Consider the following 23591-nt stretch of genomic DNA (forward strand, 5'->3'; position numbering starts at 1 on the left):
CTTTTCTTAATGATCCATGGTGTGTTCCATAGTATTATATAACTCGTTCAATCAGCCAGTCAGATTATTAATTATATTGAGCATTCCTTTCAAACTTCCTTGATACATCATTCATACCATGTTTTTAACCATCTATTCTATTGTTACTTTAAATCTTTTTAATTATCTTCCTGTCTGTGTGCTGGCTCCCCAGCACATGGAAAACAAGTGAATTAGTTAAAGGATAGGCCTTGATCTGCATCATAGTAGCACCTAGAATATTGGCACTCATTAAGTAGTTATTACTTCTCTTATCTTATTGTGTTTATCACACTGTTCCATTGAGGCTACCTGATATTTCTTTGGCAGGGAGATATAATAAATACTCCAGGAATCTACCACAAACTCCTTGGATAATTGATGGAGAAAGGAAGCTGGAATCTTCGGTGGAAGAATTAATTTCAGATCATCTGCTGACAGTATTCAAAGCAGAGAGTAAGTGTTATGATATTCATATTTTAAACACATTGTCATTCATGAATAGATTTTTTGGGGGTGGCAGAAAAGATTTCTAAATTTTGTTTATCATTGTCATTATCTGGTCCCTTTGGCTGTAGGCTTCTCATGAACAGGGATTGTTCAGGGCTCCTGTTTCTCAAAATGACTACTCCTTTCTGTGAAACTCAAAACAGTTGAAACTACTTTTAAATGAATACGGTTAAGCCCTGACCTTGGCATGCTTTAGCCTTAGCCTCTTTTGGGGAATATGAGGAAATTAAAACACAACTTCCACATCCATTACTTAAATTTAAGAGTTGTCACTGGCAAATGTCTGAACCTATAAAGTGTATTGGGTTGAAGTTGAGGCCTTGAGAAAATAGAACAACAGAAGCCATTTTACAAAGACTTTATGGCAGCATGCTGTTTAAATTTCTTAAGTGTTAATGTACCCAGAGTTTGTAGAATGAGTCAGGTCCTGTTAGGCTTATGTTTTCCTTGTCTCAACAGGTCTGTCAGGTCAAAGGCAGCACAAAGTCTTGTGATTTTACCTAGGATTAGATAAGAGGAAAATTTCAAGTTAGATTCAATCACAGGAAATCATGTTACATGTCAGGAAAAACTACAGGCAATGAGTGATGTCACTTTTTGGAATGGGGCCCCTAACCTAATTAGAAGACCTTTTTATCAGGAACTAGCTAGATATCTGTTTTTCTCTGGCATGTCTTCTTATCTACTTGCTAATTCCCTAGGTAATGAGTAATACATTTTGACATGATCTCAGACTCAGAGTCTAAGAAGTTTTCCCCAATACTATATTTATTAACTTCACTTATTGAATAAATATTTGTCATGTCAGCTCCCTGCTGAATATTGGTCAGTGATGAGCTGTAAGGTAAAGTCTAGTTTCGAACTACTTAATGTTCCAAGGCCTTCATCAGCCGGTCTCTGCCTGTCTTTCAGTCTTGTTGCCTGTGTGCCCCTGGGTATGAAGGCCATTGCAGATTAACTGAACTATTTCTAGTTCCTGATCATTTTTGCCATTGATTTTTAAAAAAAATATTCTTCTCTTTGAGCAGAAGACTCAAAAACTCACAGAATTAGGAGGATAAAGCAAGGTATAATGTGAATTTTGAAAGCTCAACTAAGTTTTAAGTATGTATTTTTTAGTACTTAAGGCAGTGGCTCCCTTTCCTTGTTTGTCAGCTGTTATTTCTGATTATATACTAATAAAGTTTCAGGGTTTGTCTCTGCAAGTTTCTCCCAGTCTAGGGTCCAAAGATATTTCCTTAGTTCCCAATTTTGAAGTATTTTTCTAAAAGGTATAATATATACACTTCTTCTTTGGTCTGGATTTAATGCTTCTCTGGACTTCTCAAGAGCCTAGTGTTCTACATGTCTTTCTTATTGATCAATGGGGGTTTGTGGGAAGTTTTATGAGATGACCAATGAATCTCTGATTTCTGGTCTGAGTTAGCAGTAACTGTTGGATTTATCTCTGAGTTCTGTTTATTCTTTCCATAGTCTTGAATTCTGACTCAGTCACTGTGAACCCCTTGGTTCCCTGACATGGCTGATAAGAGATGTGGGTAAGAAGGTAGAAGACAAACCAATCACCCAAGGGAATCTGCATCTTTCAGCTTCTAGATGTCATTTTGAATTTTCCATTTAGTGACAGCTTATCCATCCTTAACACTAGTGCTTAAATCTTAATGTTGACTAAAAGCTTCTGATGTTGCTGTGGATTAATTAATAACTTGACATTGGTGTGGAAATAGAGAATGGAGGGTTCTCTGGGACTTAGTGGTATATGGAATCCTATTCCCTGTCTGGCTTTCATTCTTCACCTGGAAGAAAATCTGAGCTTATGCCTCTTCAGGGTGCCTACTTGACCTGTCCTAAGATGTTAAAAAGCACAGGTCACCTAAACTTCTGAGCCTCACCAGCAGCTTGAATTGTAGACCTGCCTTTGATAGGTAGGCCTTATCAAAAGAGCTGCAGAATGGACGCAGAGCTGTGGGCACTGTGGGTAAGAGAAATCCATTTCACCAGGTGCTACATGGCACATACAGTAGCACAGAGCCTATTTTCAAAAGGTGTTGGCTGTGGCTTGCTAAAGTATTTTTTAAAGGGAAGGGAAGGGCAAAGTCTTATTTCTTTATAGCTAAACATCCCAGAAAGGAGGGTAATCTTCATTGTTGTTTTCATGGGACTTTTGAAGCTTTTTCCTTCTTTTTTCTTTCTTCTTTTTTAAACACAGGGTCTCCCTGTGTTGCCTAGGCTGGCCTTTAACTCCTGGGTTCAATGGATCTTCTTGCCTCTACCTCCTGAATAGCTGGGAAGAAGCATACCATTAGCTTTCCTTTTTCTAAAATTTTCATAGAAACTTTGCATATATAAACTCTTTACTGACTGGCTGGGATTGTGGCTCAGTGCTTGCCTCACTCATGTGAAGCCCTGGATTCCATCCTCAGCACCACATAAAAATAAATAAATACCCTCCATTTGACCCAGCTATCCCACTCCTTGGCCTATACCCAAAGGACTTAAAATCAGCATACTACAGAGATACAGCCACATCAATGTTCATAGCTGCTCAATTCACAATAGCCAGACTGTGGAACCAACCTAGATGCCCTTCAATTGATGAGTGGATAAAGAAACTGTGGTATATATATACAATGGAATATTACTCAGCCATAAAGAATGATAAAATTATGGCATTTGCAGGCAAATGGATGAAATTGGAGAATATCATGCTAAGTGAGATAAGCCAATCTCAAAAAGCCAAAGGACGAATGATATCGCTAATAAGTGGATGATGACACATAATGGGGGGGAGGGAAGGGTTAGTGTTAGGGTTAGAGTTAGGGTTAGGGAGGGGGGCAAGTATGGAGGAAGGAAGCACTGTATAGAGGGAAAAGAGGGGTGGAAGGGGTGGGGGGAAGGGAAAAAATAACAGAATGAATCAAACAACATTGCTCTATGTAAATTTATGATTACACAAATGGTATGCCTTTACACCATGTACAAACAGAGAAGCAACATGTATCCCATTTGTTTACAATAATAAATAAATAAATAAATAAATATTGTTTCTATCTACAACTAAAAAAAAATTAAAAAAAAAAAATCTTTCCTGAGAGAAAATGCTTATCAAAATGGTGTATAGTCCTGAATCTCTTGTCTTCCTCTCCTGTTTTCAGGAAGCCCAGGTTACTTGCCATTCAAGTACTGGAAGATCTGTAGGGAGAACACCAGGTACCCTGAAAGCCAGCAAATGGGGCCTTTAAGAGAAAGAAACTCACAAAGTAGTCCTCTACTTAAAAGAAAAAGAACTATACTGATAGATGGGTAGACATACAAATAATATGAAAAAAAAAGGGAACAAACCATCCCAAACAGCCCATAATACTTTAGCAACTGACTTCCTTGATACCACAGTGGATGACATGTCAGAGAAGGAAGGTAGAAAATTCATAGTTAAAGTGTTCTGTGAGCTAAAAGAATGTGAAATAAGACTGCAAATACAGGAAGGGAATGATAATTTCAATAAAGGAAAAGATTCTGGAAAAGAACCAAATGGAAATCCTGGAAATAAAAGAATCAATAAACCAAATTAAAAATTCTATGGAAAGTATCACCAATTGATTAGACTACTTTGAAGATAGATTTTCAGACAAAGCATATAATTTGAATGCAAGGTGTTAGCTCTATATTTTTATATTTTTTTATTTGCTAAGATCATATTTTAGGATCCATAAAGAAAAGATATTAAGAGACCATGAAAATATTCAAGAAATCTGGGATAACATTACAAGGTCAAATTTAAGATTCATTGGGATAGATGAAAGCTCTGAAATATAAATAAAAGAAATGTATAATCTTTTCAATATCAGAAAATTTTCCAAATCTTAAGAATAAGATGGAAATTCAAATACAAGAGGCATATAGGATTCCAAATATACAAAATCACAATAGATTCATTCCAAGACACATTATAATGAAAATGCCTAACATACAAAATAAGGATAGAATTTTAATGCTGCAAGATAAAAATGACTGTCACATTAAGAGGTTAACCAATCCAGAGGATTTCAACCGATTTCTCAACCCATACACTAAAAGGAGGGCTTGGAATAATATATACAAACTATTCTTAATATGAAGAATCAAATAGACCATAATACAATAATACTGGGTGATTTTAACATACTCTTCTCACTTTTAGATATATCATCCAAACAAAAACTAAGATTCTATAGAACTAAAAAATGCAATTAATAATATGGACCTAACAGACATCTATAGAATATTTCACCCATCAACTGAATTCTCTTTCTTCTTAGCAGCACATGGAACATTTCTAAATGTAACCTAAAATATGATCTTAGCAAATACAAAATATAAAAATATAGAGCTAACACCTTGCATTCTATCAGATCATAACGGAATGGAATTAGAAATCAACAATAAGATAAAAAACAGAAACCACTCTTAATACTTGGTGGTTAAATAATATACTTTTGAATGATGAATAGATAGCAGAAAAAAATCACACACACAAAAAAATTCTTAGAAGTAAATGAGAATGATGATTCAACATATCAAAATCTCTAGGACAGTATGAAGGCAGTTCTAAAGGAAAGTTTATAGCATTGAATTCATACATTAAAACAATAGAAAGATACCATATAAGTAATCTAACATTACATCTCAAAGCCTCAGAAAAAGAAGTATAAACTAGCATCCAAATCAATAGAAGACAGGAAATAATTAAAATATGAGCTGAAATCAATGAAATTGACATTAAAAAAATAAAAAAGATCAATGAAACAGTTGGTTTTTTGAAACTTTAAACAAAATTAATAAACCCTTAGCCAAACTAACCAAAACACAGAGGGAAAAACTCAAATTATCAAAATCCAAGATGAAAAAGGAAATATTACCACAGATGCTACTAAAATACAGAGGATCACCAGAAAGTATTTTGAAAATTTATACTCCAGTAAGCTAGAAAATTTTGACAATCTTGACAAGTTCCTAGAGATGTATGAACTACCCAAATCGAACCATGAGAATACAGAAAACTTAAACAGATTAATTTCATGTAATGAAATTGAAGTAGTTATCAGAAACTTTCCAACAAAGAAAAGCCCAGAAACAGATGGATTCTCAGCCAAGTTCTACCAGACTGTTAAAGAAGAACTAATACCAATCCTCCTCAAATTATTCTGTGAAATAGAAAAGGAGGGAACACTGCCAAACTCATTCTAGGAAACTAGTATCACACTCCATTACCAAAATTAGACAAGGGCATGTCAAAGAAAGAAAACTTCAGACCAATATCCTTGATAAACATAAATGTAAAGATTCTCAATAAATTATTGGCAAAATGCCTACAAAAACACATTAAAGAGATAGTGTACCATGACAAAGTAGGTTTCAAATGCAGGGTTTGTTCAACATACAGAAATCAATAAATCTAATTCATTCCATAAATAGACTTAAGTACAAGAATCACATTATTATCTCAAGAGATACAAAAAAGCATTTGACAAAGTACAGCACCCATTCATGTTTAAAACACTGTAAAAACTAGGGCTAAAAGAAACTTACCTCAACATTGTAAAGGCTGTATATGACAAACCCAAAGCCACTGTTACTCTGGAAAAAAACTGAAAGCATTTCCTCTAAAAACAGGAACAAGTCAAGGGTGCCCACTTTCACTACTCCTATTCAACATAGTCCTTGAAACTGAAGCCAGAGTAATCAGGCAAGAGAAGGAAATTAAAGGGATACAAATAAGAAAAGAAGAACTCAAGTTATCTGTTTACTGATGGCATGATTCTATATTTAGAAGACCCGAAAAACTCCGCCAGATTTTTAGAGCTAATAAATTAATTCAACAAAGTAGCAGGATACAAGATCAACACTCAGTAATCAGTCATGTTCCTTCACTCCAAAGATGAATCTTCTGAAAAAGAAATTAGGAAAACTATCCCATTCACAGTAGCCTCAAAAAACAAAAACAAAAACCTGGAAATTAATCTAACAAGAGGTAAAGGACCTCTACAATAAAAACTGTAGAACACTAAAGAAAGAAATTTAAGACCTTAGAAGATGGAAAGACCTCCCATGTTCTTGGATAGGTAGAATTAATATTGTCAAAAATGGTCATACTACCAAAAGTGCTATACAGATTCCATGCAGTTCTCATTAAAATTCCAGTGACATTCTTCACAGAACTAGAAAAGGCAATTATAAAATTCATTTGGAAAAATAAGAGACTCACAATAGTCAAAGCAATCCTTAGTGAGAAAAGTGAAGCAGGAGGTATCACAATACTCAAATTATGCTGCAGAGCTGTAGTAACAAAAATAGCATAGTACTGACAGCAAAAAAGGCATGAAGACCAATGAAATAGAATAGAAGACACAGAGACAAACCCACATCAATATAGTTATCTGATACTTGACAAAGGTGCCAAAAACATATGTTGGAGAAAAGACAGTCTTTTAAACAAATGGCACTGGGCAAACTGATTATGTAGAAGAATGAAACTAGACCCTATCTCTCACCCTGCACAGAAGTTAACTCAAAGTGGATCAGAGACTTAGGAACTAGACCAGAAACCTTGCACCTGCTAGGAGAAAATGTAGGCCCAACAGTCCGACATGTCAGCTCGGGAACTAACCTCTTTAACAAAACTCTTAAAGAGCAAGAAGTAAAATAAAAAATCAGTAAGTGGAATGGCATCACATTAAAAAGTTTCTTCACAGCAAAGGAAACAAGCATTAAGAGAGAGCCTACAGAATTGGAAAAAATGTTTGCCACCTGCTCCTCAGAGCATTAATATCCAGTATATATTAAAAAACTCAAAAAACTTAACACCAAAACCAAATAGCCCAATCAATAAATGGGAAAGGAGCTAAGGAGAAACTTCTCAAAAGGAAAAGTACATTGTGTTCAACAGATATATGAATAAATGTTCAACATCTTTAATTTGCATTAAAGAAATGCAAATTAAAACTATACTGAGATTTCATCTCATTCTAGTCAGAATGGCGACTACCAAGAATACAAGTCCGCATCCCTCACCGTTCCTGCCGGTGAGACCTACCTGTGCTTACTCCCCTCCCCTGCCAGGTGACTTTAATCGCCCCCCCCCCCCCCCCCCGCAAACTCCTGCCAGTGTTTTGGGGTGCTCAAGTCTTGACTCACGATTTTCCCTTGTCAGGGCTTGGGAGACTTCTTGTCACATGTACCTGCAAGTTTTATGCAAGCCACTGCTACCTAATGATATTTGAAATGAATTTTATTAGATTATGAGTTAGCATAATGAATAAACATCTACTACCATTTGGGCTCTCCCCTTTCTCCAGAATCATGATCCTGGTCCCTCAAACCAGAATGCTTTAAAAGAGCCCCCTGCACTGAGGAGCAGTGGATTGGTATGCAGTCTGAGACATTACTTAGGAAACTGAAAATTTTATTTTTATGAATGCAAATCAGGGGAGGGACTGGAGGGCTACTGCTTGTGACTTTTTAAAATTTTTTTTAACAAGTGCTACCTTATTCTGTAATTGCAGCAACTTTGAAAAATTGTACTTTACTGGAACTCTGCCAGCCATCACCACCTTGGATTTGATTGTACCCTTCCTCTCACCCTAATCTGTTCTTTACTCTGTCTGGGGGAGGCCGGGCAGCTGGCTTCAGACTTTTGATAAATACTCCAGTTTTCTTCCCCCGTGAAAGTTGTTTTAGCCACAAACCAATTCATTCTGCTGTTTCAATTTCAAAATAAAAGGAAACATATTGAAAAAAAAAAAAAAAAGAATACCAGTAACAATAAATGTTGGTGAGAATGTGGGGAAAAGGTACACTCATACATTGTTGGTGGGACTGCAAATTAGTGCAATCGCTGTAAAGCAGTGTGGAGATTCCTCAAAGAAGTAGGAATGGAACCCACATATGACCCAGCTATCCCACTCCTCAGTATATATCCCAAGGATTTAAAATCAGCTTACTACAGTGATACAGCCACATCAGTGTTTATAGCAGCACAATTCACAATAGCCACGCTATGGAGCCAAACAGGTGTCCATCAACAGATAATAAAGAAATTCTGGTATATATGCATAATGGAGTGTAACTCAGCCATAAAGAAGAATGACTTTATGGCATTTGTTGGTAAATGGATGGAACTGAAAACTATCATGCTTAGTGAAATAAACCAGTCCCAAAAAATCAAAGGTATAATGTTTTCTCTGATATGTGGAAGCTAATCCAGATTAAGGGGGAGGATAAAAGAAAAAGAATAGAAGAAAGATCATTGGAGTAAACAAAGTGGGATGAAGGGAAGGGAGGTGGGATAGAATAGGGAAAGACAGTAGAATAAATCTGATCTGACTTTCCTATGTACATATGTGAGTATACCACAGTGAAGTTACCATCATGTAAGTATTCACAAGACTAATTAAAAAAAAAAAAAAAAAAAAACAACTATAAGTAAATAGCAGAAAGATCAGTAGAGTAGAGGGAAGGGAATGGGGACAGGTTTGAAGGAGTGGGAAAGAGGAAGTACTGAGGACTGAATTAGAACAAATTATATTTCATGCTTTTATAATTATGTCAAAATGAATCTCATTGCTATGTATAGCTAAAAAGAACCAAAAAAAAAAAAAAAAAGGGGGAGGGATACAATTCTCCTTCCCATCTTACTTTCCCCATCTGTTCTTCCCAGAAGTCTTGTTCTTCCTCATCTTGTGCTTTCCAAAGTGACTGGAATATTGAGGAATAAATACAAACTTTTATAACATGTATTAGAACTGTGCTTTTAGTATAGGAATGTTCCTGTGCATATCCTGCCCAATGCCTACTCTTCCATAATATAGTACATATCCCTCCACCAACAGTAACTGGGACTTTTTCTTATTTGCCTTTATCTCTGTAACATCAAGCACAATGCCTTGCACATTGTAGACACTCTGTAGCTATTTGTTTACTGAATAAATAAATCAAAGCATGAATCCAAGTTCTCCTAGCCTTTAACGTCTATGTTCAGAGACTTTAAACTTTACCATTCTAATGACTAATCAGGGTTCCCTAAACATCCCAGCCTTTCCCAGTCCTTGGTTAAAGATGGCTGATAACTGTCTGTCCCCCTGAGTACAAGCCTGAGCTCCTCTGGCTGTCTTTGGTGATGCAGTATTGTTGGGTGGTTAAGAGACTGTGGTGCCAGATTGCCTGGTTCATACTTGACCCTGCCAATGGACCTGCAATTCTTAGAATGTTAGGACTTGAGGCATCATGTCTGTCTCACCTTCCTCATAAGTAAAATGGTGATAATGACAGTGTTAACATACATAACGCATTTAGAATAATGCCTGCTCACTGGTAGTATTTGCTGCCACAATGGTGATGAAATCATTTATCAGTTCTGTATCTAAAAAGAAGCCATTTCCCTATCCAGTAATTTTTGGCTTTTAGTCTACAAATATCCATTTAATCTTAGAATGTATGCTAGTTTTATCATGACTTCAACCTAGGTTTCATAACGTAATGTATTTTTTTAAGAGTCAAATCTCCCCCTGCCACCTCTTTCTTAGAGTTTAATTCTTAAATAAATATATTTATTTTAAGGAAAGTAAAAAAGATGATAGAATTTTTACCATAAACTGATGGCCAGGAAGGTGATGGGGCCTTCCTTCTAATACATAGTACTCTGTGTTTGACTTTCCCATGGGTTTTGACATCAGAAACACAGAGTTCTACAATTGAATTGTGTGACTTGGGGAAATTACCTAAATTTTTAAAGCATGATATTCTTCTTATTTATATACTGCTTACTTCATAAAGTTATAAGGATTAAATATAATGCATGGTTTTTACCCCAGTGCCTATCATTTAATAAATGATTTGTGCACAATGGGTGCACAAATCATTACTATTTTCAGTAGAGATTGGGATTAGAGATGAGATGATAACTATCCAGTGCATTGTTCAGGAATTTAAATTGGGTTTCTATAGAAGTTGGAAATGAATGTCTCAGGGTTATTATGTCTCTGATTTTTTTTTTTTTTTCTTGGTATTCTTTCCAAAGGTTTTAATTTCTCATCCTCTGGAAGGGAAGATGTAGATGTGAGAACATTAGGAAATGGTAAGATTGCATCAGCACCACCTATTAAAAGTAACTTTCTGATGATTAGCCTTTCTAGACAACAGGCTTATCATAGTCACCTAGTCAGAACCAAAGTGGGCAGAGCCCAAAGTTTCTCCAAGTGGGGAAACCTGTGGATTATGGAGCAGCCTTTGTAAATTATATTATATATGTCTTCAGAAGGAATTTTTCTTCAAAGGCCATCCTTACACCTGTAGGTTATAAGGGATTTTATGTGCATTAAAAAGAAGGTACCTGATTTTTTCTCCCCAAAAGTTTGATTATTAATTGTTCCATATAAAAATGCTTTGGAAGCACCAGTAGTTTTCAAAATGATTGTCTTCATTTAAAAAATTATTCTGATGTCTTAGACTTCATTTTTTTCTCATTTTATCTTGTTGAATTACAAGAAAAATGATGAATATTAATCCCGAACTTAGATCTATACTCTCTTCCTTTTGTGGAATCATAGCTTTTCCATTCCACTAGTGGATTAGGTTGGGAGAGTGAATTTCAATTTGGTATACTTGGGCATTCCTGCATGTGACAACATTATCCAGTGTAACCAACTTAATTAGTGGTTTGAATTTTATTTTGTAATTAACACAGCCTTGTTGGTGGACCTTTGGGAAAGCAGTCATTTTCACATATTGCCTCTGATGGGGTTTAGCAGCCCTCACCCCCTCAAAAGCCCCTTGCTTCTTTTCACACATTCTTTCCCTCCCCCAGATATGGTCATGTCACTAAACTTTCAGTCCTCTAGTGTTCAACCTGTTTTTCACACCTCCTAACCCTCTTGCATTAGCCCAAATGTTAACTCCATCAACACGTTTCTGTTTCATGACGGGGTGTGTGCTGCCAGGAAGGCCTTTTGCAATTGAGCTGGTGAATCCTCATAGAGTACATTTCACTTCACAAGAAATTAAGGAACTTCAGCAGGTAAACCACTTCATGACATGGAAATCCTGTTTCTGCAACTCTGTAGCGAAACTAGAGTTGCTCATTGTTTCTCTCTTTCTGCTACTACAGAAAATTAATGAGTCGTCTAACAAAATCCAAGTACGTGACTTACAGCTTGTCACAAGGTAAGGGTAGGCTTTACAGGAGATGATTTCAAAAGGGAAGTTTTAGTTGCGAATTATATGTCTGATAAAGGAATTACAGCCAGAATATATAAGGTACTCTAATTAAAGATGGAGAAATGGTTAAGTAGACTTTTCTCCAAGGAGGACATATGACAAGTCAATGAACTCATGAAAAAATGCTCACTATCATTAGTCATTAAGGAAATGCAAATCAAAACCACAATGAGATTCCCACTTCACACCCACTAGGTTGACTATTAACAAAACAAAACAAAAACAGTGTTGACAAGAATGTCAACAAGTGTTGACAAGAATGTAAAGAAATTACAGCATACATTACTGGTGGAATTGTAAGTGTGCCCACTTTGGAAAATAGTTTGACAATTTCTCACAAGATTAAACAGAGTTACCGTATGACCCAACAGTTCCACTACTAGATATTATATATGCAAGAAAAATGAAAACATACATTCTCACAAATACTTGTACATGAATGTTCATAGTAGCTTTTTTTTTTTTTTTTTTTTAAGCAAAGAAATAGAAACTACCCAAATGTCTATGGATATACTATGTGGTACAGTAGTTCCCTCTTAGCCTTATCCGTGGAGGGTATGTTCCAAGACCCCCAGGGGATGTCTGAAACTGGATAGTATTAAACTCTACATATACTTTTTAACTATACATACCTTTGAAAAAATTTAATTCTAAATTAGGCACAATAGAGATTAGCAATAATAACTAAAAATGGATAATTATAACATTATACTGTAATATAAGGTATTTAAAACATGAATTGTTTATTTCTGGGATTTTTCCATTTAATATTTTTGGCCCAACCTTGACCTCAGGTAACTGCAGAAAGTGAAACTGCAGAAAGTGAAATCATGGATAAGGGGGGGGACTTCTGTATGTCATATGATGGAATATTACTAAGTAATAAAAAGGAATGAAGGACTGACGTATGCTGAAACATAACTGAGCCTTGATAGCATTATGAGGTGAAAGAGGCAGTCACCAAACACCTGATGTATTATATGATTTCACTTTATATGAAATGTTCAGAATAGGGAAATATATAGAGACAGAAAATCAATTAATGGTTATCTAGGCCTGGGGTGGGAGAGGAATGAGAAGTACCTGCTAATGGGTATGTGATTTCTTTTTTGGGGGTGATGAATGTGTCATAGAATTAGCATATGGTGGTAACTGCACAACTCTGTAAAGAGATTAAAAATCATTGAATTTGTAAAGTTAATCTAAGGGAATATTTATACATAAATTCTATATTAAACTATTTTTTAAAAAGAGGAATTTGGGGCAAGGCTTGTGTGTACACTATATTCAGGCAAATTTTATTTTTTTTTGTTTAGAGAGGCAATAGGACATATGAAAGAAGGTGAAGAAGAAAAGACCAAGACCTATAGTGCCTTAATATGGACAAATAAAGTAATACAGAAGAAAGACATCGAATTCCTGAATGATATAAAGGTAGTTTAAGTGCTCTGTTCTTTTTATTTTGTTTTTCTACTGTCTGTATAAGAGTTCATTTTCTTCTAGTTTATTACCAGAAAGTCATAGAGCATGGGCTTGTTGGGGTCTGCGGGAGCTGGATTCAAATCCTGGCTTTGAATCCACTTACTATTTGAATGACTTGGCACTTCATCTAACCTTTTGGGAGAGAGGGTGTTGCTAGGGATTAAGAGGCCTGCTCAGAAGACAGATCTCCTGGGTGAAATCCTGATCTGCATTTCTTAGTGTGATTTTGGACAAGTTACTTAAGCTCCTTATGTTTCAATTTCTTCATCTGTAAATGAGTTAAAAGAATTAAATGAATTTAATCATATAAAATTCAGAATTGTACCTAGCATGTAGAAAATGCTCAACAATGCAGTTATTTATATTTAGTTATATGAAATGAAATAAAACATCTAGCAGAATTGAAAATTGAGATTAATTGTATGAATAAAATATGTGATAATATGTGAAACACATATATTTTGGCACAAAACTTCGAGGAGCATGTCCATGTAAAGGGTCTGCCTATTCTTTTGTATATTACTTTCCACTGTTTTCCACCTCTTTCCCTGAAGATAACTGGCTTTCAAATGCAAGGAAGGAGCACAAATGGGCTCAAAGAAGACTATAGCACCAGGTGCAGTGGCACATTCCTGAAATCCCAGCAGCTCAGGAAGCTGACATAGGAGGATTTCAAATTCCAGGCCAGCCTGGGAAATAGCAGGACCCTGTCTCAAAATAAAAAATAAAATTGACTGGTGATGTAGCCCAAAGGTAAAGCAACCATGGGTTCAATTCCCAGGACCCAAAAAAAAAAAAAAAAAAAAAATAACAGGACATTGTTTAAATGGGCAGAAGTTTGTAACATGACCTGCTGGAGGAGATTGGTTTAATACTATGGCTTCTTTGTATAATGGGCTATTACTATCCAGCTATTAAAAATTATGTGGTAGATATTTATTAGCATAGGACAATGTTTCTGATAAGTGTTAAGGGGAAAAAAGGTATAAGACAGTATGGTACATTGTGATTTGGGCACACACAAATGTGTGTATTTCTACATATATGACTACATAGAAAACAAATTATGTGGTAAAAGATACCATAAATAGGATTTAAACTTAATCTTGAAAAATACAGAAGGAAAGAGCAACTAAAGAAAAGAGAAACTCCAAATGCCAAGAATCTTTTGGGAAAATGTTCTATCTCCAGGATGAAGTTACATATTGGATATCACATTATTCCCATTAAACTAATAACACCAAACAGTGGGTTGAGGAGAAAGATAGTTGCATGTATTGTCGGTAAAAATGTAATGTGTTCAGTCTTTTTGAAAGGCAACATGGCAATGACTGTAAAAACTAAAAATACACTGGTTTTCTACTCAACACACCTCTGACAATCTCTTTTATAGAAATGAAACTCCAGTGCATAAAGATATGTGCATGAGGAGGTTTATTGATTTTGATCAGACTGGCAAAATCAACAATAACAAAATGGAAATGGTGGAATAAATTGTAATATTATGTAGCCATTAAAAACCAAAACCACCATATGGTTTCATTTAATTTATGTTATTGTGTGTATAAATGCCTAAAAATGTTGGAAAAAAGATAAAGGTATGTCTGAATCTGTGACTTTAGAAGCACCCATGACATATAAGAAAAAGTGAAGTGCAGAATAGTGTTTATAGTGTGAGTGGTTTTTTTGAAAACATGCATCATTCGTTTGCTTAGGGAAGCTCATCCATAAAACAAAGGGATGGGCTTCTGGAATCACCTCCATTGACCACTTCAGTTCTCAGATTATGCAGTTCCGTATCTAAGTCCCTTTGGCTTTTGGTGTTGCTACCTAGGGTCTTTAGGTTAGTAGTTAATATAGACAGATATTTTTAAGATTGCCAAACAAATTTCTAAAGGTTTTTTTTTTTCTTTCTTTCTTTTGGTACTGGGGATTGAACCAGTGTGTGTTTAACCACTGAGCCATATTCCCAGCCTTTTTTATTTTTTGAGGCAGGGTCTCGCTAAGTTACTTAAACTGGCTTTAAACTTGTAATACAACTGGGCACAGTGGTGCATGCCTGTAATCCCAGTGGCTTAGGAGACTGAGGCAGGAATATCTTGAGTTCAAAGCCAGCTTCAGCAAAAGCCAGGCACTAAGCAACTCAGTGAGACCCTGTTTCTAAATAAAATACAAAATAGGGCTGGGGAAGTGACTCAGAGGTCCAGTGCCCCTGAGTTTAATCTCTAGTACTCATCCCAAAATCAACAACAAAAAAAATCTTGTGATACTCCTGCCTCAGCCTCCAAGTTGCTGGGATTACAGGTGTGCACCATCACACCAGTTCTAAACTTACGTATTCCTTCATATGTTTACAAGTCATTCAGAATGCTGTGGGATTTAAAAAGATAGATTCAGGGACCAGCATGCACAAGACCCTGGGGATTCATAGTGTGGGGGTAGCAATCTAACTAAATCAGAAATAATGCAGAAAGTGATTTTCTAAGTACAGATTTAAGTGGTGAAAGATTTTTTTTTTTTTAGTTTTTTTTTTTAATTGTAAACAAATGGGATACATGTTGTTTCTGTTTGTACATGGAGTAACAGCATACTATTTGCATAATCATACATTTACAGAGGGTATTGATGTTTGATTCATTCTGTTATTTCTTCCTTCCCCCCACCCCTCTTTTCCCTCTATACAGTCCCTCCTTACTCCATTCTTGCCCCCCTCCCACCCCTCATTATGTGTCATCATCTGCTTAACAGTGAGATCATTTGTCCTTTGGTTTTTTGAGATTGGCTTATCTCACTTAGCATGATATTCTCCAACTGCATCCATTTGCCTGCAAATGCTACAATTTTATTATTCTTTATAGCTGAGTAATATTCCATTGTGTATATATATATATATACCACAGTTTCTATATATACCATAGTTTCTTTATCCATTCATCAATTGAAGGGCATCTAGGTTGGTTCCACATTTTGGCTATTGTGAATTGAGCATGAACATTGATGTGGCTGCATCTCTGTAGTATGCTGATTTTAAGCCTTTGGGTATAGGCCGAGGAGTGGGATAGCTGGGTCAAATGGTGGTTCCATTCCAAGTTTTCTAAGTAATCTCCACACTGCTTTCCAGAGTGGCTGCACTAATTTGCAGCTCCACCAGCAAAAAGGTATGAGTGTACCTTTTTTCCCACATCCTCTCCAACACCTATTGTTGCTTGTATTCTTGATAATCGCCATTCTAATTGGGGTGAGATGGAATCTTAGGGTAGTTTTGATTTGCATTTCTCTTATTACTAAAGATTGTGAACATTTTTTCATGTTTGTTGATTGCTTGTAGATCTTCTTCTGTGAAGCGTCTGTTCATATCCTTAGCCCATTTGTTGATTGGGTTATTTGTATTCTTGGTGTAGAGTTTTTTGAGTTCTTTATAGACTCTGGGAATTAATGCTCTATCTGAAGTATGAGTGGCAAAGATTTTCTCCCACTCTGTAGGCTCTCTCTTCGCATTGCTGATAGTTTCCTTTGCTGAGAGAAAGCTATTTAGTTTGAATCTATCCCAGTTGTTGATTCTTGCTTTTATTTCTTGTGCTATGGGAGTCCTGTTAAGGAAGTATGATCCTAAGCCAACAAGTTGAAGATTTGGACCTACTTTTTCTTCTATAAGATGTAGGGTCTCTGGTCTGATTTCAAGGTCCTTGATCCATTGTGAGTTGAGTTTTGTGCAGGGTGAGAGATAGGGGTTTAGTTTCATTCTGTTGCATATGGATTTCCAGTTTTCTCAGCACCATTTGTTGAAGAGGCTATCTTTTCTCCATTGCATTTTTTTGGCACCTTTGTCTAGTAGGAGAAAATTGTATTTATTTGGGTTTGTGTCCATGTCCTCTATTCTGTACCATTGATCTACCTGTTTATTTTGGTGCCAATACCATGCTGTTTTTGTTACTATTGCTTTGTAGTATAGTTGAAGTTCTGGTATTGCGATACCCCTGTTTCATTCTTCCTGCTAAGGATTGCTTTAGCTATTCTGGGTTTCTTATTCTTCCAGATGAATTTCATGATTGCTTGCTCTATTTCTGTAAGGTATGTCATTGGGAGTTTAATTGGAATTGCATTGAATCTGTATAGCACTTTTGGTAGTATGGCCATTTTGACAATATTAATTCTGCCTATCCAAGAACATGGGAGATCTTTCCATCTTCTAAGGTCTTCCTCAATTTCTTTCTTCAATGTTTTGTAGTTTTCATCGTAGAGATCTTTTACCTCTTTGGTTAGATTGATGCCCAAGTATTTTATTTTTTTTGAGACTATTGCAAATGGAGTTGTTTTCCTCATTTCCCTTTCAGCTGTTTTGTTGCTTGTGTATAAAAATGCTTTAGATTTATGTGTGTTGATTTTATTAGCCTGCTATTTTGCTGAATTCATCGATGAGGTCTAGAAGTTTTCTGGAGGAGTTTTTTGGATCCTCTAAATATAGAATCATGTCATCCGCAAATAGTGACAGCTTAAGTTCCTCTTTTCCTATTCGTATCCCTTTAATTTCTTTAGTCTGCCTAATTGCTCTGGCTAGAGTTTCGAGGACAGTGTTGAATAGAAGTGGTGAAAGAGGACATCCTTGTCTTGTTCCGTTTTTAAAGGGAATGGTTTCAGTTTTTCTCCATTAAGAATGATGTTGGCCATGGGCTTAGCATAAATAGCCTTTACAATGTTCAGGTATGTTCCTACTATCCCTATTTTTTCTAGTGTTTTGAGCATGAAGGGGTGTTGTATTTTGTCAAATGCTTTTTCTGAGTCAATTGAAATAACCATATGATTCTTATCCTTAAGTCTATTGACATGATGGATTATGTTTATTGATTTACGAATGTTGAACCATTCTTGCATTCCAGGAATGAACCCCACTTGATCGTGGTGCACAATTTTCTTAATATGTTTTTGGATATGGTTTGCCAATATTTTGTTAAGGATCTTTGCATCTATATTCATCAAGGATATTGGTCTAAAATTTTCTTTCCTTGATGTGTCTTTTCCTGGTTTGGGTATGAGGGTGATATTAGCTTCATAGAATGAGTTTGGTAGGGTACCCTCCTTTTCTATTTCCTGGAGTACTTTGAGAAGTATTGGAATGAGTTCTTCTTTGAAGGTCTTGTAGAACTCGGCTGAGAATCCTTCTGGTCCTGGGCTTGGATGGTAGATTTTTAATGGCTTCTTCTATTTCATTGCTTGATATTGATCTGTTTAAATTGTGCATGTCCTCCTGGTTCAGTTTGGGAGGAGCATAAGTCTCTAGAAACTTGTCAATGTCTTTGGTAGTTTCTAGTTTGTTGGAATACAGATTTTCAAAGTAGCTTCTCATTATGTTCTGTATCTCAGTAGTGTCTGTCCTGATATTTCCTTTTTCATCATGAATTTTAGTAATTTGAGTTTTCTCTCTCCTTCTCTTTGCTAAGGATTTGTCTATTTTGTTTACTTTCTCAAAGAACCAACTTTTTGTTTTGTCAATTTTTTGAATTGTGTCTTTTGTTTCAATTTCATTGATTTCAGCTCTGATTTTAATTATTTCTTATCTTCTACTACTTTTGCTGTTATTCTGTTCTTTTTTTCTAGGCCTTTGAGCTGTAATGTTAGGTCATTTAGTTGTTGACTTTTCATTCTTTTCTGGAATGCGCTCCATGCAATGAATTTGCCTCTTAGTACTGCTTTCATAGTGTCTCAGAGATTTTGTTATGTTGTATTGTCGTTCTCATTGACCTCTAAGAATTTTTTTATCTTCTCCCTGATGTTTTCTGTTATCCATGTTTCATTCAATAGCTTATTATTTAGTCTCCAGGTGTTGGAGTAATTTCCTTTTTTTATTTTGTCATTGATTTCTACTCTCAATCCATTATGATCTGATAGAACACAAGGCAGTATCTCTATTTTTTTGCATTTCCTAAGGGCTGCTTTGTGGCATAACATATGCTCTATTTTCGAGAAGGTTCCATGTGCTGCTGAGAAGAATGTGAATCCGCTCGTTGATGGATGGAATATTCTATATATGTCTATTAAGTCTAGGTTATTGATTGTGTTATTGAGTTCTATGGTTTCTTTGTTTGGAAGATCTATCTAGTGGCGACAGCAGTCCATTAAAGTCACCCAGAATTATGTTGTGGTCTATTTGATTCCTGAAATTGAGAAGGATTTGTTTGATGTACAGGGATGCATCGTTGTTTGGGGCATAAATATTTACTATCGTTATGTCTTCCTGATTTATGGTTCCCTTAAGCAGTATGAAATGTCCTTCTTTATCCCTTCTGACTAACTTTGGCTTGAAGTCCACTTTATCTGATATAAGGATGGAAACCCCCGCTTTTTTACTGAGTCCATGTGCGTGGTAGGTTTTTTCCCATCCTTTCACCTTTAGTCTGTGGATGTCTTTTTCTATGAGATGAGTCTCTTGCAGGCAGCATATTGTTGGGTCTTTCTTTTTAATCCATTCTGCCAGTCTATGTCTTTTGATTGAGGAGTTTAGGCCCTTAACGTTCAGGGTTATTATTGAGAAATGATTTGTATTCCCAGTCATTTGGCTTATTTTTGGTTTTTAAGTTGGCTTGGTTTCTCCTTTGAGTGGTTTTTCTCTAAGGTAGTTCCTCACTTTGCTGACCTACATTGTTGTTTTTTATTTCCTCCTCATGGAATATTTTGTTGAGAACATTCTGTAGCTCAGGCTTTCTATTTGTAAATTCTTTTAACTTTTATTTATCATGGAAGGATTTTATTTCATCTTCAAATCTGAAGGTTAATTTTGCTGGGTATAAGATTCTTGGTTGGCAACCATGTTCTTTCAGAGCTTGAAATATGTTGTTCCAGGCCCTTCTAGCTTTTAGAGTCTGGGTTGAGAAGTTGGCTGCTATCTGTATTGGTCTCCCCCTATACGTAATCTGATGCTTTTCTCTCACGGCCTTCAAAATCCTATCTTTATTTTGAATGTTAGGCATTTTCATTATAATGTGCCTTGGTGTGGACCTGTTGTGATTTTGTGCATTTGGTTTTCTGTAAGCCTCTTGTATTTGATATTCCATTTCATTCTTCAGGTTTGGGAAATTTTCTGATATTATTTCATTGAATAGGTTGTTCATTCCTTTGGTTTGTTTCTCTGTGCCTTCCTCAATCCCAATAATTCTTAAATTTGGTCTTTTCATGATGTCCCATAGTTCTTGGAGATTCTGTTCATGATTTCTTACCATCTTCTCTGTTTGGGCAACTTTATTTTCAAGATTAAATATTTTGTCTTCATTGTCTGAGGTTCTGTCTTCCAAGTGGTCTAGTCTTTTGATGATGCTTTCCATTGAGTTTTTTATTTGGTTTATTGTTTCCTTCATTTCAAGAATTTTTTTTTTTTTTTTGAGGATCTCTATGTCTTTGTTGAAATGATCTTTTGCTTCCTGCAGGTGCTCTTTCAGCTTATTGGTATTATCATTCATTGCCTGCATTTGCTCTCTTATCTCATCCTTTGCTTCGCGAATCATCTTAATCATGTATAATCTCAAGTCCTTTTCTGACATTTCTTCTAACATACTGTCATTGGATTCTATTACTATAGAATCTAGATTTGTTTGGATCATTTTCTTCCCTTGTTTTTTCATGTTGTTCATGTATCTTCCCCTCTAGCAGTGCAGATCTGGGGTGTTGCAGATTTCCCCCTATAGGCTTATAGTGGCCCTATAGGTTTCCAAAACCCTTTCTTTAAGGGGAGATCAATATTAGCAGTGCCCAATTCAGACACTATGCAATCCTAGACCAAATAGCCCCTATGAGGACAATAACAAAATTGTCATAATAAACAGAATGAGTTCAAATGTTATCTTCTGTAAAACAAACAGGTTTGCAGTAAGGTCTGCAGTTTCAAATGGAGGACAAAGAGGATGGAGAGGGATGTAGAATGTGGCTGTTAATGGGATAAGAAAAGAATATACAGAAGTTCTAGATAATAGAAAGGGTAAGAGTATAATCAAAAGAAATTGGATGTTAGCATGCATAAAAGGGAGAAGGAGACTGAGGGAACAGGAAAAGAGAGCAAGAAAAGCAAAGAAATAAAAACTTAAATTTTTTCAATAAGGAGAAAAAACAAAATCTACAGTATAACAGTCATATAGTAATGAAACCTCCCAGTCTTCAGTAGCCTGATGCATGAGAGGTACCTGACAATGAGCCTCAAGGCTCTAGCAGGCGTCTCAGGATGGGATTTGCCCCACCGAAAGATCGTTGCAGTGGCTTCTAGGATTATCCAAATGGCTGCTCTGGCTTTGAAATGTGTTGGCAAATGGGGAGCTGCAGCTCAAGGTGTGGCTGTGGTCAGCAGGAGGTCCTGGAGGCGGGATGCAGTTGGTCAGGCAGGGGTACTGGAGGTCGGGTGTGTTTGGTGTGGTTGTGGGATCCTGGAGGCTGGGTGCAATCAGTCTGTCTGGGGGCCCGGTGATAGGGCACAGTCAATTGGTCTGGGGGTCCTGGTGGCAGGAAGCAGTCAGTGAATGTGAGGGTCCCGGAGGCAGGGAGTGATTGGTCGGGCTGAGGGATCCTGGAGACGGGGCTCAGTCAGTCTGGCCAGGGGTCCTATGGGGCCTGGCTGTTGTCTCAAAATGGCGGCAGCCATGTGTAATAAAACCTGCAGGTACTGTAACAGTGAACTTCCAGGCAACAGCAGGCAGCTGGTGCTCCACTGGCAGTCGGCAATCAGTTTGCTGACTGTTGTTGGACGATCAGGAGGTGAACCTGGTGCGTTGGGTGATGGATAGGTGTAAGGCAGGTGATGGACAGGTGAGAGGCAGGCAAATGGCAGATGATAGACGCCTGACAGTGAGCAATCTGCACTCAAAAAAGGTGTCGATATGCTGGCAGCCTGCAGGTGATCACAGCAGACAAATGGGGTAAACAGCAGGGGATCGATAAGCAGCAAAAACTGCCTCACCAAGAAACAGATATCTTCTGCTTGAAACCAGAGTTATGGAGCGACAAGGAACGTAGCCTCCCTCTAGTCTGCCATCTTGGATCTCCTCGAAAGATTTTGTTTTAATGGTCTACCACCCAGGTAGACTGTGACTGACTAGTTGATTTCTAGTAACATTTTTACAATTTTCACATATTTCCATTGGCATAAAAATAAGAAGCACTGGGACTGGGATTGTGGCTCTGTTACCTAGCATGTGTGAGGAGACACTGGGGTTTGATTCTCAGCACCATGTATAAAAATAAATAAAGGTCCATCAACAACTAAAATAAATAAAATAATCACTAAGTGCTTCCCCATTCTGAGAAGAGTCACATCAGATTTACTACTTTCCCTGTCTTTTTATTTTGATTTATTTAATTTTTTTTTTTTTTTTTTTTTTTTTTTTGGTGCCGGGTATCAATCCCAGGGATTACTGGGTAAATGCCCTACCACCGAGCTGCATTGCCTGCCTGTGTTCCCATTTTGAAGGGCAACCTGTGAGAAAGAAAAGTATGTTTCTGGAAATTCAGTAGCATGGGATAATGGTATGCAACATTAGAGTAAGTGAAGTGTTTTCCTTTTGTCAGCTGAAAATTAACAGACCCAAGAGACATGTGAGCATGTATTAATCTGAATGTTATGTTGGAGGCAGTGGTGAGTCTACAAGCTCCTTTGGTTATTTTATTTGATTGGCTCATGGTCAAAGTACTGGGAGTGATTAGAGAGGTAAAGGAAGCAGAGGAGAAGAACACACATTAGATAGTTGGTGATTTAAAGGCCAGCTGTTTCTGAATTCTGAAGTAGAGGCTATATCTTTATAGATTTGTTAATATTTCAGCCTTATCCTTTACTTGTTTGGTCTTTTGGCCAGAGAAAAGTCAAACTTTATGGAAATATTTCATCTCATCAGAACAAAATGCTTCTGAAACCAAAGAATTATAGAATCTTCAAATCCACCATGGTAGGAGGGACCATGGACTCGCTGCTCTGATAGAAGCGCTCACACCCTTTAAGTGTGGTCTTTGTCAGAACTTGCTTGCTCTTTCTTAATAGAGAACTTGATGGAGAGGAGGCCAGACAGAAACCTTTCTTTTTTTAGCAGGGCTTTAGGCACTCACTAATCATGTAAATTCAGAGCAGTTGTTCCAACAAGAAATCTCAGAGTTCAAGTTCTTTTGTACCTACATTTTCATTTATTATAATATCTACTTTTAAAACTCGGAATTAGTTGACCTTTTTTTTTTGGTATTAATATCTGCTTCTTAATTTATATCTTTACATAAAGGAAAATCTCTAATTTGAACTAATTATGAGAAAAATAAGCCTATGTCACTAAAAAGTCTGAATTGTTAATAGGCATGCAGTATTATTTTTG

General features: G+C 36.5%; 1 protein-coding gene across 6 annotated transcripts in view; it reads left to right on the forward strand.

Annotated features, from left to right (window-relative positions):
* The window catches only part of PUS10 (pseudouridine synthase 10), a 103522-nt gene that overhangs the window by 72325 nt on the left and 7606 nt on the right, over positions 1–23591 (forward strand). For all 6 annotated transcript variants that reach the window (XM_079109716.1, XM_079109715.1, XM_079109714.1 and 3 more), the window contains 5 exons: positions 349–474; positions 10583–10639; positions 11502–11578; positions 11669–11724; positions 13095–13212. In XM_079109716.1, the coding sequence (XP_078965842.1) occupies positions 349–474; positions 10583–10639; positions 11502–11578; positions 11669–11724; positions 13095–13212 (434 nt within the window). The remainder of the gene's footprint in view (positions 1–348; positions 475–10582; positions 10640–11501; positions 11579–11668; positions 11725–13094; positions 13213–23591) is intronic.

This window comes from Sciurus vulgaris (genome assembly GCF_902686455.1).
Source record: "Sciurus vulgaris genome assembly, chromosome: 14".
In the NCBI taxonomy this organism is placed as follows: domain Eukaryota; kingdom Metazoa; phylum Chordata; class Mammalia; order Rodentia; family Sciuridae; genus Sciurus; species Sciurus vulgaris.